Source organism: Panthera leo, chromosome D1 (assembly GCF_018350215.1).
Source record: "Panthera leo isolate Ple1 chromosome D1, P.leo_Ple1_pat1.1, whole genome shotgun sequence".
NCBI lineage: Eukaryota > Metazoa > Chordata > Mammalia > Carnivora > Felidae > Panthera > Panthera leo.
In genome coordinates this window covers 101,537,259-101,554,644 of record NC_056688.1, presented here as the reverse complement: position 1 = coordinate 101,554,644, position 17,386 = coordinate 101,537,259, and the positions used below count along the sequence as shown (strand labels likewise).

Sequence of the window (17,386 nt, the reverse complement as noted above, 5' to 3'; positions counted from 1 at the left end):
GACAGAACTAAGCAGTGTATGTATATGTTACGTAGGGATATTAACCCCAAAGGAGAATTCAGTTCCCAGAGCATTAAATTAAGGTTATGCCTATGAGGAACAAAGACTCTTTTAATTGGCTTTTTGGAATTATTTTTTACTCTACAGAATATACTTAAGAAATATATTATAAATCTTCCCACCTTGTTTTACAAAACGTGGCAAATCAGCTTGTTACAGGTAAATCGTTTTATACATTGTTTACTAAAAATATGTTATGTCCTTTTGTATGGATATTAGTATCCCAACAATATGGAAAAAATTGCGTCTACACGCATTCCATATTCATTTTTCTTCATAGCATTTGGTTGTAACTAACATAATGATAGATATCTTTCTCTATGTACTTAAATCTGTCCGTTCTCTTACTATATATGCTCCATGAGGTTGGGATGTTTGGTCACTGCTATAATCCCAGAACCTAGAACAGAAAGAAAAAAAAACAGTCTTTACAGTGTAAATGAATAAATGAATGTGTGAATTTTCAAAGCAGCAAGACGCATTCTTTATTCTGCCAACTCTTAGCTAAATATCCATACACAATATTTATTTCACTCAATGAGTTTTGTGAATGGAATTAAGCTAGATAGCAACGACTTTCAAGTAAAGTGCTGTACTGAAGATTTATCTTCTAGAATATATCTGAAACAATAGTATATGAGAGTTGGTGGGACTCTACATATCCAAATTCCCTTTTTGTCCATTTGAATGATGTCAATTGCCTGTGGCTTTTCATATCTGAATTTCATTCCTTTGGGTTTTTTTCTTAGTGTGTAAAAATCAAATATGCAGTTCCTCAAGAAAACGGGTATAAATTTATGAATATGTATATAAATAAAATATGTAATATTATTACATTATTATGTATTAATTAGTATAAAATATGAATATATATATATACACACACACACAAACAAAGGTGACAGTGTGTGTGTATATGTGTGTTTGAGTTACAAAAACAAAGAGATAACAAGAGACACAGAATAAAAATATTTATGTAGATAATGTAATGTATTTTTTAAATAGGGAAAATTCCAAGTAGATGAATATACCAATGCCTAAATGATAAAATGGGTAGAATAAATGCAGAATCTGGATCAGATGGAACTCCTCACTTTCTCTAAGACTATCAGTTTTCAAGGGAAAAGAAAATGTCTCCCCCAAACCACACTACAGTGACAGAATTCATTCTCTTGGGACTCACAGACGACCCTGTCCTGGAGAAGATCCTGTTTGGGGTGTTTCTGGTGATCTACCTGATCACGCTGGCAGGCAATCTCTGCATGATTATGCTGATCAGGACCAATTCTCACCTCCAAACACCCATGTACTTCTTCCTTAGCCACCTCTCCTTCGTGGACATTTGCTATTCCTCCAATATCACTCCAAATATGCTGCACAACTTCGTCTCCGACCAGAAGACCATCTCCTATGCTGGATGCTTCACACAGTGTCTTCTCTTCATTGCCCTGGTGATCACTGAGTTTTATATCCTTGCTTCGATGGCATTGGATCGCTATGTAGCCATTTGTAGCCCTCTACATTACAGTACCAGAATGTCTAAGAACGTTTGTATCTCTCTAGTCATGGTGTCTTATACATGTGGTTTCCTTAATGGACTCTCCCAGACACTGCTGACTTTTCACTTGTCCTTCTGTGGCTCCCTTGAAATCAATCATTTCTACTGTGCAGATCCTCCTCTGTTAATGTTGGCCTGCTCTGACACTTATGTCAAAAAGATGGCGATGTTGGTAGTCGCTGGCTTGACTCTGTCAAGCTCTCTCTTCATCATTGTCCTTTCCTACCTTCTCATTATTGCAGCCATCTTGAGGATCCGTTCTGCTGAAGGCAGGCACAAGGCCTTTTCTACTTGTGGTTCCCACTTGACAACAGTCACCCTATTTTATGGAACCCTCTTCTGCATGTACTTAAGGACCCCATCTGAGAAGTCTGTGGAGGAGTCCAAAATAATTGCAGTCTTTTATACTTTCTTGAGCCCAATGTTGAACCCATTGATTTATAGTCTACGGAACAAGGATGTGGTTCATGCTATGCAGCAAATCATTCAGGGAAATCTCTTTCATAAAACTACAATGTAGCATCTGTTCATTGTAATTACTGAGTGTCTGTAATAACATAGTGGTCCCTTCACAGGACAAACCTACTACTCTACAGTCATAATGTAGCTTCATAAACTCTCAATGGCATTAGCAAATTTCTCCTCAAAATTAATAGCTTCAGGACAAATTGTTTCCATAGAAACTGTAATGTTGAAATTAAACACCATTTTCCTTAGCAAAAAATATCAGAATATAATTTGGTGTTATTCCAATAATTACATAAAATATTTCAACATCTTTACTTACTTGAGGGTAAGTATTAGGATTAATTCAGTCTGATAAGAACACTGGAAATCCATCTTCTTTGATCATATGGTCTACAGAGGCATAGTAAGGTTCAAACTGGAGTGTTTAGGTTTATACTTAAAAAGAATATGAGAGGTGTCTGGGTGGCTCAGTCCGTTAAATGTCTGACTCTTGAATTTGGGCCAGGTCATGATCTCATGGTTGTGAGGCTGAGACCTGCATCTGGCTCTGTGCTGGGTGTGGAACCTGCTTAAGATTCTCTCTCTCCCTCTCTCCCCTGTCCCTCCACTACTCTTGTTCTAGCTCTCTCTTAAATAAATAAATAAATAAATAAATAAATAAAGAATAAAAAATGTGAAATAATCTATTCTTCAATGAGTGATATAGAGCAATGGTTCTGAGGCCTGAGGAATCACTGGAATGACCTTGGGGAAATTTTAAATATATGGATCCTTCATTGTATTATGCTTTCTATGTATTTTTCCTAACCAATTTTGTAGACATCCTGAGAAACTTTTTGTCTTATTGTAAATACTGTTTATGCTCCTTAATCTTGAAAATAAACTGTGAATACTTGCTTGTAAGTTTCCATAATTATGGATCCAAATCTATCATAGTATAATAGCAATGTAGGTATATTTTTTCATGTAATAATTCTGACTTAGGTATAATTTATTCAGAGTTAATAGAATCTATCAATTGGCTTTTATAGACCTGAGAATGCCTTGGAACAGTCTAAAGATGAGTGGCATGTCTATATATTTCTGGAGGAAAACACCTGATGTTTACTTTGCTTCATAAAAGTGTCTGTGACGGATTATTTGGTAGAGAAGGCTCTTTACACTGGTTCTCAAAATTTCTCTTGTGAAAATTAATAGTAAAGGAGATTATACGAAGAGGTACCTAATTCATCCAGATTAACACATGAACCTATGCGTTATTAATTGTCTTAAATGTTTGGTATTCTAATATTGTGCACTCTCGTTTTAACTAAGACCACCGCACTAAACGTTTATATAAAACAACTTCTGTATTTACGGTAATGTACTCAAATGGTTTTCCAGAACCATATTTAAATGACCTGCAGTTTTAGTAAGTTAGACTCCGTTTCTTCCATCTCATTGGAGTGAATAAGGCTGGTATTATCAAACATGGTTGCTGTACATAAATAAAAATATAGACAGATATTAGGGAGCAACGTTTATTGGTGAGGTGTCCTAAGCCAAGGGATAACATCTGTTTGTATTTTGTTATATTTTTCTCAATGAATTGATATTCATACATGTTCTTATAATTCCACATACAAGTTTGAACACTGATTTTCACTTGATAGTATAACGTTTGTATTTTCGTATACACTGAAGATTCTCAATGAACATCACTTTTAAAGTAGTATAAATCACGAAATTCTATCATACTTGAACTTCGTTACAAAAATATTACATACCAATTGTAGAAAAGAAAGTTGAAAAATACGAAAGGATTTTTCCATTTTGGAATAAAATTCAATTTCAATTCTGAAATAAAAGCAAAATTTACTTATAAACTCTTACTAAAAATGTATTTGGTGCACTTTATCTGTATATAGTTTGTTTTGCAAGCCATTATTCCATCATATTGTTGTATCCTATTATTGTTAAGACTGACTCATATCTCTATGAACATACTTGATTTTTTCTTAGAATGGAGAATTGCTGCATGAAATGCACCAAACAATCTTAAAGTAGAGTATATCATTTCAAATTCTTTACTCCTTCATTGTTGCAACTGAAACTCTTAGGAAAGGATCTGTTTTAATTGGAACAGAAGAAGAATTGAAATACACATTTAACTAATAATAAAGGACATGATTGCTGTTGGTGTTATTTCTGATGATTCCTTAAATGAAGATTATTTACCTTTTTATTTAGAAAAAGTTTTGAATTTTATTTTGCTTTGTGGCTTTTTGCATCCTAATATTAAATAAGTTAGCATCTCTTGTGTGTTATTAATAGTATTTCATGGCCATATATTATAGGAATATCTTAAATTATTCTAAATACAATTTTGTTGCGTGCTATACTATTGTATAACCTTTTCCTTCATATTTTAACCCATTTCCTCTAAATACTTTTAAGAAACCGTTCATTTTCCAGGAAGTTTGTGATTTTATCTTCCTTATCTAATTAGATGCATCTGTTTCTATTTCTTCTTTGACATACCTGTATATGTATTTTAAATTCTTACAATTAATGTAGGTTTAAAATGTTTTAATTCCTGAGAAAATAAAATTCCATCTTCATTATTTTTCCCTTCAAAAATTATTACGGGAAATGAAAATCAGATGCTTCTAGCTATCCAATATATATATTTTAAAAGATAATTTATTTATTTGAGATATAGAGTGCAAGCATGTCTGCGAGCAAGGGAAGGGCAAAGAGAGAGAGAGAGAGAGAGAGAGAGAGAGAGAGAGAGAGCATCCTAAGCAGGCTCAGTGTTGTCAGTGCAGAGCTGATGTGGTGCTGGATCCCATGAACTCTGAGACCATGACATGAGCCAAAATCAAGAGTTAGGCGCTTAACCGACTGAGCCACCCAGGCGCCCCTAGATAGCCAATATTTTTAACCTAGCATTTACGCATATGCTGGTTTAATTTATGAAATATATGAGAACATATAAATAAAAATCAAATGTGGCTATACATATAATACATATCCCTTTTAAATTGTTTGAATAATGTGGAAACACGTTGGTGTGAGTAGCCTTGTTAAAGTTTGATCCCCGTGTCTGATCGGAAGATGTAGGGAATTATAGCATAGAGAGGTCTGCTGAGGTATAAAAAGGTGAGTTAAGTTTTTTTGCCAGAAAGGCAGAGAGGTGCTGGTGGCCTATAAATGAGGAGCGAGAATGTGGTTTTATATATAAACACTGTGCGTTAATTAATATGACTTTTAAATGTTTATTTATTTTTGAAAGACAGAGAGAGAGAGACAGAGAGAAAGAGAGAGAGCACGAGGGGTGGGGGGCAGAGAGAGAGAACGACCCAGAATCTGAAGCAGGCTCTAGGCTCCCAGCTGTTAGCACAGAGCCCCATGAGGCGCGAGAATCCACAACCACGAAATTGTGACCTGAGCTGAAGTCAGATATTTAACCAACTGAGCTACCCGGGTATCCCCATTAACTAACACTTTTACATGAACCTTAATTTTTGTACTGTACCAGTGTCCAAAATGCTGCATATTTTTCAACAGATCCATAAACACAGAACCGTACCCTTAGATGAATTTTCCTTTTGCCAACAACTGTTCCCCCAACAACTGACATGTCCACACCTACTCCTCCTCCTCAACGGTGAGCCATTCAATCACTGAAAAAAATTCTTGTTGATTACAATTCTAATAAATATTGACAATTCAACAAGCAGAAGCCAATATCTCTGAGATTAGTAGCAGTGTAAGAAATTCAAGATAAAAAGTTACTCTATTTTGATGATAAAATATTTAAAATAAGCAGCACTCAACAATTGAGCAACGATTTTGCCACAAACACGATAAAGTGGTAAAAGCATTAAGGTCTGATAAGTTCCTAGAAATCAGTTGGAGCACTGATCCCCAACATGTAAAGAAATGTTGCAAGTTGTGAATGTAAATTTGCTAAAAATTTAAAATGCTAAAAATGGATGAGTGACAAGCTTGGTAATAAAACCATGAAATAAGACACCCTTTTCTGTACGTATATAGAAAAGAGTTCGAAAGGACTGGTACGTTCACATATTGTTGAGTCAAGGAAAATAATAATATACACTTTTTCTGTAAATCAATTTACCATTAAGTTTTTAAGAGTCTTAAAAAATGTTGGTCCACTTTGGGGGCACCCGGGTGCCCCTGTTGGTTAAACATCCGACTTTTGATTTTGGCTCCAGTCATGATCTCATGCTTCACGAGATCCAGCTCTACGTTGGGCTCTGCTCTGAAGGTGCAGAGAATGCTTGGGATTCTCTTTCTCCCCCTCTCGCTAGCCCTCCCCCACTGATGCTCTCTGTCTCCGTCTTTCTCTCTCTTTCAAAATAAATAAGTGAACTTAGAAAAATGTCCACTGTTATTCAACTCTTCCAATTTAAGAATATGCTGAAGGCATAATAAGACATAGGGGAGTGTTTTCATAAGAATGTTTGCTTTGAAATTGAGAAAAAGGCAACAAAGGCTTATGAAATACAGGCCACCCTCACATTGCAGGTTACCCTGTTCACTGAAACTTATGCAGAATGCAAATGTGTCCTACTTCCTAACAGTCACAGTCACCTCAGCACAGTGCCAGGTGAGGATTGCCTGCGTTTTGTAACCCTTAGGCATGGGCAGATTCTAGACGTTAAAATGACCAAAGGACCCAATTAAAGAAAGGCCAAAAGATTTTACAGAGAATTTTAGAAGGAAATAGGGTACAATGATGTTTACAATATAACTTTGTTAAGCGCTAAGATTAAGGAAAAGTAAAATTTGTTGTTTATATGCATATACTAATTTTGGAAAAGAAACAACAATTTCTTGTATATGTACAAAAAAAAGGCAAAAAAAAAGGTATGTTACCAGTACAGTCCTGATCTTAAGATATAAACTGAAAGATCTTTATTACTGTTAGATTTCAAATAAGAAAGTGGGAAAAACAAGGGCTCCAAACAGTTCCCTAATAGTAATGGAACTTGATGGTAATGCAGATTCTTTTCAATCCAAGTTCCTCTTATTTTTCCCCTTAAAAATACTGTGTTTCAGAAATCTAAGTGTCCACCAATAGACAAACAGATAAGGAAGATATGGTACACACACACACACACACACACACACACACACACACATAATGGAATGCTATGCAGCCATAAAGTGGGAAAAGCTTATGTTCTTAGTGACAACATCGATGAGGTAGAAGGCATTATGCTAAGTGAAGTCATTTAGACTGAGAAAGATTTATGTGGCATCTCAAAAATAAAACAAATGAATAAACAAACGAACAAAAGACCTGTAGACAGAAAGAACGCAGTCATGGTTGTCTGAGGAGATGTTGGTGGGGAGATGGAAAATGGATGAAGGGGACTGGGATATACAGGCTTTTAGTTATGGAATGAATAAGTCTTTGGAATAAAAGGCACAACACAGGGAGTATCATCAGTGATATTGTACTAGCATAGCATGGTGACAGGTGGTAGCTACCTCGATGGTCAGCACAACATGACATATACAGATGGCGAATCACTATGTTGTACACCTGACACGAACGTAACATTGAATGCCCACTGTACCTAAATAAAAAAATACACTGTGCTTCCAATTAATTTGAGGAAACAGACTATGCTTATGTATATTTTAGGGGTGAGGTTTGGGGAAAGTAAGTATCAGTATCTTTATCTGCATAGTTTTAATCAGGAAAACAATTTTTTCTTTGACGCTCAAAAGTCTATCAACCCAAAGAAAGTTCCACCAAATGAAGAATTCTTCTTGTGCTGTAACATCATCATCACAACAGTGAGAAGTACCGTCTCATGGAGATGAAGTAAAACAAATTTCGGTTCTAATAAACTGATGCACCAATGTTCTCTGTGATGATTTTATATCTACTGTATTCACACATACACACAATGAAATGGCACTCACAATGCTTTTGAGGAGAAAGGAAAACTTGAGCACCCACTTGGTGGTGGCGACGATACACGTCGCTACGTCCAAAAGGAAAGAAAGAAAGAAGTAAGATTAAAACTGTAGAAACTTGGGGCGCCTGGGTGGCTCAGTCGGTTAAGTGTCTGACTTCAGCTCAGGTCACGATCTTGCGGTCCGCGAGTTCAAGCCCCACGTCGGGCTCTGGGCTGATGGCTCAGAGCCTGGAGCCTGCTTCTGATTCTGTGTTTCCCTCTCTCTCTGCCCCTCCCCCGTTCATGCTGTGTCTCCCTCTGTCTGAAAAATAAATAAACGTTAAAAAAAAAAAAACTGTAGAAACTTATCTTCATGTAATAACCAATCAGAAGCTGAAACTTACGTGGAGAAAGATTTTCCTAAAGAGAGAAAAATAAAAACTGCTGAAATATTAAAAGGAAAAGATGTACTAAATGTGTCATATCAATGGTAAGCTATATTAATTCACTTAAGTAAAGCCCAAGTTCAAAAAGTATCAAGCAATCAGGAATATGGCTGTGCTACAAGTTAGTTGCAAAATACTAAACCCGAATTTTCACGCTTAGAATAGCTGCTATTTTAAAAATAGTTTATGGGTAGACAAGAACGGAAGAAAGGTAATATGCAGAATCACAGAGCAAGTAATTGTCAATAAGGTAGGAACAGAATCATAAAAGCCTCTAATGGAGGCCATGAAATTTCTATATCCAGAATGGGTTTCGCCCATTCCTATAGATATCTGCTTTGATTAAGGAAAACTATTGAAACAAATGTGTTGGTTAATTAAGACGTCAACTATCAGATTCTTTGTGAAAATAATAAAGCACAGATGGTTTTCTACTCTGGATAAGTAGACATAAGAATGTACCAAAAAGGAACGTATTGAAACAAATATGCAGAATTAGAGTTTTCAGCCTTTTTAGAGAAGATAATCAGCTTTCATTAAAGGAAATTATGTAGCATATCAAGTGAATGTAAATTATTTGCATATTCAGGAAACATACTGCAAAGCCCTGCACTTTGCTAATAAGAATAGCTCAGTGATGGTCAATATTGTGGACCTATGAGCTGAAAGGAAGGACTTCTCTGCAGACTGATCAAGGGGAAGGGAGTTCTTGAGTGAGACTAAACAGGGGACCCTGCTTAATTATAAGCTGCTGACTTCCGCTCTTGTGATTCCCACCTGTCATCATCTCCAAACAACTGTCCTTTTCACGGCTGCCATTAGGATTCTCACCTGGTCAGAAGCTGTGCATATATAATCAATGTTAGTGTTACTCCAGAGAATTGCACTCAGGTACAACCAACAGGGGCTGCTTTTTCATTGTTTTTGGCACGTTTTTGTTTTTTTCATTGGGAGACTGTCAAAATAGACCGTTTCTCCATTGTGCCAAAGTTCCTCCGAAACCCTGTTCTCAAAGCCTGCTTCACATCTTTGTTCCTCAGGCTGTAGATAAATAGATTCAGCGTGAGACTCACAAAGATACAAACCGCTGCCACAATTTTCCCTTGTTCAACAGACTGCTCAGGGACTGGTCTCAGATACATGCAGAATAGGGACCCAAAAAACATGGGGGCAGTGATCAGGTGAGAGCCACGGGTGGAGAAGGCTTTGCACTGGCCTTTGCTGGAAGGGATCCTCATGATGGTGGTGAAAATGAAAATGTAGGAGATAAGGATGATGAGTAGGATATAAGGATGGAACGGTGAGGCCCACACACAAATAGAGCCGTTTGCTTTCTGTAAGTGTCTGATCCTGTCAGCATCAGGAGGGGTGGGGCAGCACATAGAAATGGTTGATGAAGTTGTGTCCATAAAAGGATAAGCGGGATGTCAATAGTATCTGCATTGTGCCCACCATAGTACCCAGAGGTAGGGGGCAGTGACAAGGCAGATGCAAAGGGGCCTGGACATTCTGCTGTTGTAGTGTAGGGGATGGCAGAGGCCCACATACCTCTCAGAGGCCATGGTGCCCAGCACGTAATGCTGCATAAGGCTGATGAAGATTGGTGGAGAGAACTCTCGTATATTTCCTTTGACCACTCCCATTTACTACTTAAAATTCTTCATCTAACTACTCCTCCTTAGCTGCTTGTCTTTCATCCTCTCATGTTTTTAAAACCGAGGTCTCTGAAACTGGGAACCAAGAAAAGAGAAGGGAAGAAAGATTATCTACATAGCTTTCTGGATTCCATCCTTGAAGTGTTTCTTAAAAATTTTTTGAGGGGAAGGAAACGTTTGCTCTTGAACTGCATTAGTGTAAGGCTGGAAAGAGCCCTGATCACATCATACCTTTGCAGTTACACTTTATTAGTAACAAATATTTTGTCAGTATTAAGCATCTAGTGAATAACTTGATCTGCTTGACCCTGTGGAAATAAAAGTGACCTTTAAGTCAAATTTATGGAGGTACATATACTCACAATGAAAGATAGAGATTTTGATTGTATCTTGGCAGTGCGTGCAGCCATGCAATCACAATTGCACTTTTTCAAAGCTGCTGAGCCCTGAGGATGGGGAATGGGAACGGGGCACATAAAATCACCACAGAGGTCAACATTCTTACCAGATTCTGCCATTTTTACTTGAATAAGCAATCCTAGGTTTATTGCAAGCCTTTGGTTACTTTCCAAAAGTCCGAAGAAGTTGATTTGACCACTCTGCCAGTGTTCTCATTGATTTTACGGAGGAACAGGTTTGGGAGAGGCCATTCCCCTGCTTTTAGGAAGTTCGTTGTTCTCTGTAGTATGTTTTCGGGATTTATTTAAGTTGCGTTAGTCAGGTTTTGTTTTTATTTCCATTATATGTAACAAAGGAAATTTTCAGTAACATTGGGGGCCCTGCTCCTGGACTACCAGGAAAGTTATTATTTAAAATTTACCAAGGTCCAGGGGTGCCTGGGTGGCTCAGTTGGTAAGCATCCTACTTCAGCTCAGGTCATGATCTCATGGTTAGTGAGATCGAGCCCCGCATTGGGCTCTGTGCTGACAGCTCAGAGCCTGGAGCCCTTTTCAGATTTTGTGGCTCCTTCTCTCTCTGCTCCTTCCCCACTCACACTCTGTCTCTCTCTGTCTCAAAAATAAATAAACACACACAAAAAAATTAAAATTTACCAAGGTCCAAGTGAGTTCGCAAAGGCTCAAAGCATGGGTTGTTTCTCCCCCGAGCACACATCTATCTGCTTCATTAAAAAAATAAAAATAAAGAAATCACCAAGAAGAAGCATCCCAAACATAAAGAAACAAAACAAAACAAAAAGCAAAACCTTCCTGATTCCCCTAAGATTAAAGTCATGCAGCAATGCACATACTAAAAACATAAGATTAGGGTGTAACTTTCTGGAATGTTCTTCATCATGGTAATTTGCAACTCCTTATGTTATATATATATATATATATATATATATATATATATATATATATATAGTGTTCCCCCCCTGAGCACTCTCTTCTTTCTGAAGACTGTGTATCTTGGGCATCTGTCCCACCTTGGGCTCAAATAAAACTCGTCTCCTTTCTCTTCCAAATTTTTAAAAAGTTTTGTTCATTTTGTGTCCACATCTGGACATACCACAAATTGTTCGTCTATGCGTCTGCTAATATATGTTTGAGTTTCTTTGTGGATAAGTGCCATCTATTTTCTTGAATAAATACTTAATACTTGTTTCGTCACAGGTTAGTAAGAAACTGTAAGTCTATGAGAAATTTTAGGAGGTAGACCCATTTTCCAAAGCCGCTGAATGACTTTATATTCCCTCAAGGGATGTATTAGGAGAGTTACGTTATTTCGCATTGTCATTTTTGTCTGTTTATTCTCAATCTGTTTTAATTCTTGCTCTTGAGATGGGTGTGAAGAAGCATCCGGATGTAGTTATAATTTGCTTTTCTTGACAATTATAGTGGTCGACATTTTTTTTTCCCTGCTGTTATTGGCTGTTCAGATATCTTTTATGAAGAGCCTGCTCACTTCAGATTCTTTTTTACTGGGCTGGTTATATTTTCATCCCTTAGTTATGGAGGCTATGCACTTATTCTGGACATAGATCCTTTGTCAGAATTACCTGAGGTGAGTATTTTTTCTAGTCTGCAGTTTTCCTGGTCTTTGTGCTCCTCAAATCACTCACCTATAGTACCTTCTTAGTCTGCAGTCTCACTAGCTGAAGTCACCTTAGTGTTTACAGGGAAAAACAGACTTTCTAATTGGAATTCCCACTCTACCATATTAAAAAAATGCAAAACCTATCTATCCTTGTCTTCCTTCTTCCAATAGTATTAAAACGGAGGGCTAATTTGGCTAATTGTGCTAAAGGTCTCATGCACAGAACTAAGCAGTGTATATATATGTTAGATAGGGATATTGGCCTCAAAGGAGAATTCAGTTCTCAGAGCATCAATTTAAGGTTATACCTGTGAGGAACAAAGACTCTTTTAATTACTTTTTTAGAATTATTTTTTAATACTCTACGGAATATACTTAAGAAATACATTATAAATCTTCCCACCTTGATTTTACAAAACATGGTAAATCAGCTTTTTCCAGGTAGGTCACTTTCTACATTGTTTACTAAAAATATGTTATGTTCTTTGTGTGGAGATTTGTATCCCAATAAAGAGGAAAAAATGCATCTAAATGCATTCCGTCTTTATTTTTCTTCATAGCACTTGCTTTTAACTGACATAATGATATATCTCTTTGTCTATGTGTCTAATATCTGTTCATTTTCCTACAATACATGCAGCATGAGGTTGGGGTGTTTGTTCACTGTGGTAACCGCAGAACCTAGGACGGAAAAAACAAATCAGCCTTTACAGTGTAAATGAATAAATGAACGTGTCAATTTACAGAGCAGAAATAATTCTTTATTCTGTAAACTGTTAGCCAAGTATCAAGAGATGAATCTCATAAATAAATGTTTCTGAATGAAATCAAGCCAGACGGCTGTAGATTTAAGGAGAAAATATGGTACTAAAGATTTATCTCCCATGTTATATCTGAAACAATAACCTATCATTGTTCGTGGGACATTAGAAATGCAAGCTCATTTTTGTCCATTTGAATGATGCTAACTAATTACCTGCACCTTTTCTTATTTAAAAAAAAATCTATTTTATCTATCTATCTATCTATCTATCTATCTATCTATTTATTTATTTATTTTAGAGATGAGAGACAGAGCACAAGCACAGGAGGGGCAGAGACAGGCGGGGAAATAGAATCCAAAGTAGGCTCCAGGCTCTGGGCTGTAAGTACAGAGCCTGACACAGGATTTGAACCCACGAACTGTGAGATCATGACCTGACACGAAGTCAGACGCTTAACTGACTGAGCCAGCTAAGTCCCCCAAATTGAGTTAATCTTTTTTTTTCTTTTTAATTTTTTAAAGTTTATTTATTTATTTTTTGAGAGAGAGACAGAGCACAAGTGGGGGAAGGGCAGACAGAGAGGGAGACACAGAATTCAAAGCAGGCTCCAAACTGTCAGCACAGAGCCCGATGTGGGCTTGAACCTGTGAACTGTGAGATCATGACCTGAGCCGAAGTTGGAAGCTTAACTGATTGAGCTACCCAGGCAACCTTTCTTGCACCTTTTCATTGCTGAATTTCATCCCACGGGTTTTCTTTTTCTCAAAGTGTGACCAAATTCAAATATTTCAAACTTCCCAGGAGTTCCCTGGGAAGAAAGGCATAAATGTATGAACATGTATATACATAAAATACGTAATATTATACATTAGTAGATACTAATTAATATGAAATGTGCATATATGAATATATATACACAGGAGACAGAGAAAGTGGGTGTATGTTTGGTATTTGAGATATAGGAGAAAAAGACGGTACAGTGACATGTACTAAATATTTATGTAGACGTTCTGATGTGTTGTTAGAAGAGAAATTTTCTGGTAGATGAATATATCAATGAATAAATGATGAAATGGATGGAATAAATGGAGACTCTGGATCAGATGGAATTTCTCACTTTCTCTGTCACTCTCAGTTTAAAAGGGATAAGAGAATGTCTTCCCCAAACCACACTACAGTGACAGAATTCATTCTCTTGGGACTCACAGACGACCCTGTCCTGGAGAAGATCCTGTTTGGGGTGTTTCTGGTGATCTACCTGATCACGCTGGCAGGCAATCTCTGCATGATTATGCTGATCAGGACCAATTCTCACCTCCAAACACCCATGTACTTCTTCCTTAGCCACCTCTCCTTCGTGGACATTGGCTATTCCTCCAATATCACTCCAAATATGCTGCACAACTTCGTCTCCGACCAGAAGACCATCTCCTATGCTGGATGCTTCACACAGTGTCTTCTCTTCATTGCCCTGGTGATCACTGAGCTTTACATGCTGGCCTCAATGGCATTGGATCGCTATGTAGCCATTTGTAGCCCTTTACGTTACAGTACCAGAATGTCTAAGAACGTTTGTATCTCTCTAGTCATGGTGTCTTATACTTGTGGCTTCCTTAATGGACTCTCCCAGACACTGCTGACTTTTCACTTGTCCTTCTGTGGCTCCCTTGAAATCAATCATTTCTACTGTGCAGATCCTCCTCTGTTAATGTTGGCCTGCTCTGACACTTATGTCAAAAAGATGGCGATGTTGGTAGTCGCTGGCTTGACTCTGTCAAGCTCTCTCTTCATCATTGTCCTTTCCTACCTTCTCATTATTGCAGCCATCTTGAGGATCCGTTCTGCTGAAGGCAGGCACAAGGCCTTTTCTACTTGTGGTTCCCACTTGACAACAGTCACCCTATTTTATGGAACCCTCTTCTGCATGTACTTAAGGACCCCATCTGAGAAGTCTGTGGAGGAGTCCAAAATAATTGCAGTCTTTTATACTTTCTTGAGCCCAATGTTGAACCCACTGATCTACAGTTTAAGAAACAAGCATGTGATCCATGCTATGCAGCAAATCATTCAGGGAAATCTCTTTCATAAAACTGCAATGTAGCATCTGTTCATTGTAATTACTGAGTGTCTGTAATAACATAGTGGGTCCCTTCACAGGGCAAACCTACTACTCTATAGTCATGATGGAATATTACATAAACTCTCAATGACATTAGCAAATTTCTCCACAAAGTAATAGCTTTAATAAAAATTGTAATGTTGAAACAGTATTTTCCTTAGCAAAAAAATCTCAGAATGTAAATTGTATAGTATCCAATAATTCCCGAAAACACTTCAACGTCTTTATTTTCTTGGGGATAAATATTAGAATTAATTGTTTGATTGGAACATGGGAGATTCATCTCTGAATTATATGGTCTAGAGAGCCATAATGAGGTTCAAAATAGAGTGATTAGTTTTAAACATTTTAAAAGAGAATTATGAAATAATTTATTCTTCAATGAGTGATATAGATCAATGGTCTTGTGCCTGAGTAATCACTGTATTACATTGGGGGAATTTTATTTTATTTTTATTATTTTTTAAACGTTTATTTATTTCTGAGACAGAGAGAGACAGAGCATGTACAGGGGAGGGTCAGAGAGAGGGAGACACAGAATCCGAAACAGGCTCCAGGCTCTGAGCTGTCAGCACGGAGCCGGACGCGGGGCTTGAACTCACGGACCATGAGATCATGACCTGAGCCGAAGTCGGCCGCCCAACGGACTGAGCCACCCAGGCGCCCCGGGGGAATTTTAAATATATGGATCCCCTATAAGTTTAAGCTTTCCATATTTTTTCCCAACCAATATTATAGATATCCTGAAAAAGTTTTGTCTTATTATAAATATTGTTTATGCTCCTCAATTTTGAAAAAAATACTCTCAACACCTGCTTATAAGTTTTCAGAATCATGGATCCAGTTCAATCATAGTATAATAGAAATCTAGATATATATTTCATTTAGTACTTCTGACTTAGATCCAATTTATTCAGACTTAATAAATAGAGTCTATCAATTGGCTCTGTAGACCTAAGATGCCCTGAAACATTCTACAAATGAGTGGTGTGTCTTTATCTTTCTGAGGAGAATACCTGATGTTTACTTTGGTTCTTAAAGTGTCTGTGACTCATTAGTTGGTGAATAAGGCTGTTACAGTATTTTCCAAAATTTCTATCGTGAAAAGTAATAGTAAAGAAGTTATATGAAGAGGTGCATAATTCAACATGTTAGCACATGAACCTACGTGTTATTAGTCAAGCTGATGGCTGCATATTGAAATGTAGGTTAAATTTTCTAAAAATTATCTTAAATGTCGGTGTTCTAATATTGCGTGCTCGGATATTAACTAAGATGGCAGTAGTAAATGCTTATGTGAAATCAATTCCTATATTTATAGTAATGTATTCAAATGCTTTTCCAGAACAATACTTAAATGACCTGCAGTTTTAGTAAGTTAGGCTCCATTCTTAGGTCTCAGTTGAATGAATAAGGCTGATTCTTTCAACAATGTTTGCCATATACAAATTAAAAAAATAGACTGATGTGAGGCAATGACATTTATTGGTGACATTTCCTACTCCAGTGGGCAACTTCTGTTTGTATTTTATTTTTATTTATTTATTTATTTTGAAATTTTTCTTTAATGTTTATTTATTTTTGAGACAGAGGGAGACAGAGCATGAGTGAGGGAGAAGCAGAATCTGAAACAGGCTCCAGGCTCTGAGCTGTCAACACAGAGCCTGATGCGGGGCTCGAACCCACGAACCGTGAGATCGTGACCTGAGCCGACGTCGGCTGCTTAACCGACTGAGCCACCCAGGCGCCCCTTCTGTTTGTATTTTATTATATTTTTCTCAATGATTTGATATGCATACATGTTCTTATAATTCCTGAGACACAATTGGAATCATTTGCCCTATACAAGTTTGAATACTAAGTTTTCACTTGATAGTATAATGTTTGTATTTTCATACAGACTAAATATTTTTAGTGAACACCACTTTTAAAGTATTATACAGAAAATTCGACCATACTTGAAATTAGTTACAAGAATATTGCATATGAATTGTAGAAAAGTAAATTGGAAAATACTAAAGGGTTTTTCAATTTTGGAACAAAATTCAAATTAAATTTTGAAAAAAAAAAAGCAAAACGTACTTGTAATCTCTTATTACAATGAATTTGGTGCGCCTTCTTTGCATACAGTTTGTCTTGCAAGCTTCTGTCATATTGTATCCTATTATTGCAAGGATTAACTCATATCTCCATGAACACGCTTGATTGTTTTTTTAGGATGGGGAATTGCTGCATTTAATGCTCTGAATATGGCTTTTGCTATTTTTTAAACTTTTTGTTAATTTTTTTCTGTGGGTAAATTTTTCTCTGGGAGTCATCAACTTAGTCATAAGCACTTATGACTAGTTATTATATTAATTA

The 17,386-nt window shown here is 36.9% G+C and overlaps 2 protein-coding genes and 1 pseudogene across 2 annotated transcripts; 2 read left to right on the top strand and 1 right to left on the bottom strand.

The window, feature by feature from the left end:
* Positions 1-1,190: 1,190 nt before the first annotated feature.
* Positions 1,191-2,138, top strand: LOC122200368 (olfactory receptor 5M10-like). Its single transcript, XM_042905928.1, has one exon. The coding sequence runs from the start codon at positions 1,191-1,193 to the stop codon at positions 2,136-2,138; it is 948 nt and encodes a 315-aa protein (XP_042761862.1).
* A 7,256-nt stretch (positions 2,139-9,394) lies between these two features.
* On the bottom strand, positions 9,395-10,093 carry LOC122201327 (annotated as a pseudogene).
* A 3,966-nt stretch (positions 10,094-14,059) lies between these two features.
* LOC122200355 (olfactory receptor 5M10-like) lies at positions 14,060-15,007 on the top strand. The gene has a single exon (XM_042905908.1). It carries the CDS (start codon positions 14,060-14,062, stop codon positions 15,005-15,007), a length of 948 nt encoding a protein of 315 aa, XP_042761842.1.
* Positions 15,008-17,386: the final 2,379 nt, after the last annotated feature.

Coding starts and splice junctions, on each gene's coding strand:
- LOC122200368 (XM_042905928.1), top strand. CDS start 1,191: ATGTCTCCCCCAAACCACACTACAGTGACAGAATTCATTCTCTTGGGA.
- LOC122200355 (XM_042905908.1), top strand. CDS start 14,060: ATGTCTTCCCCAAACCACACTACAGTGACAGAATTCATTCTCTTGGGA.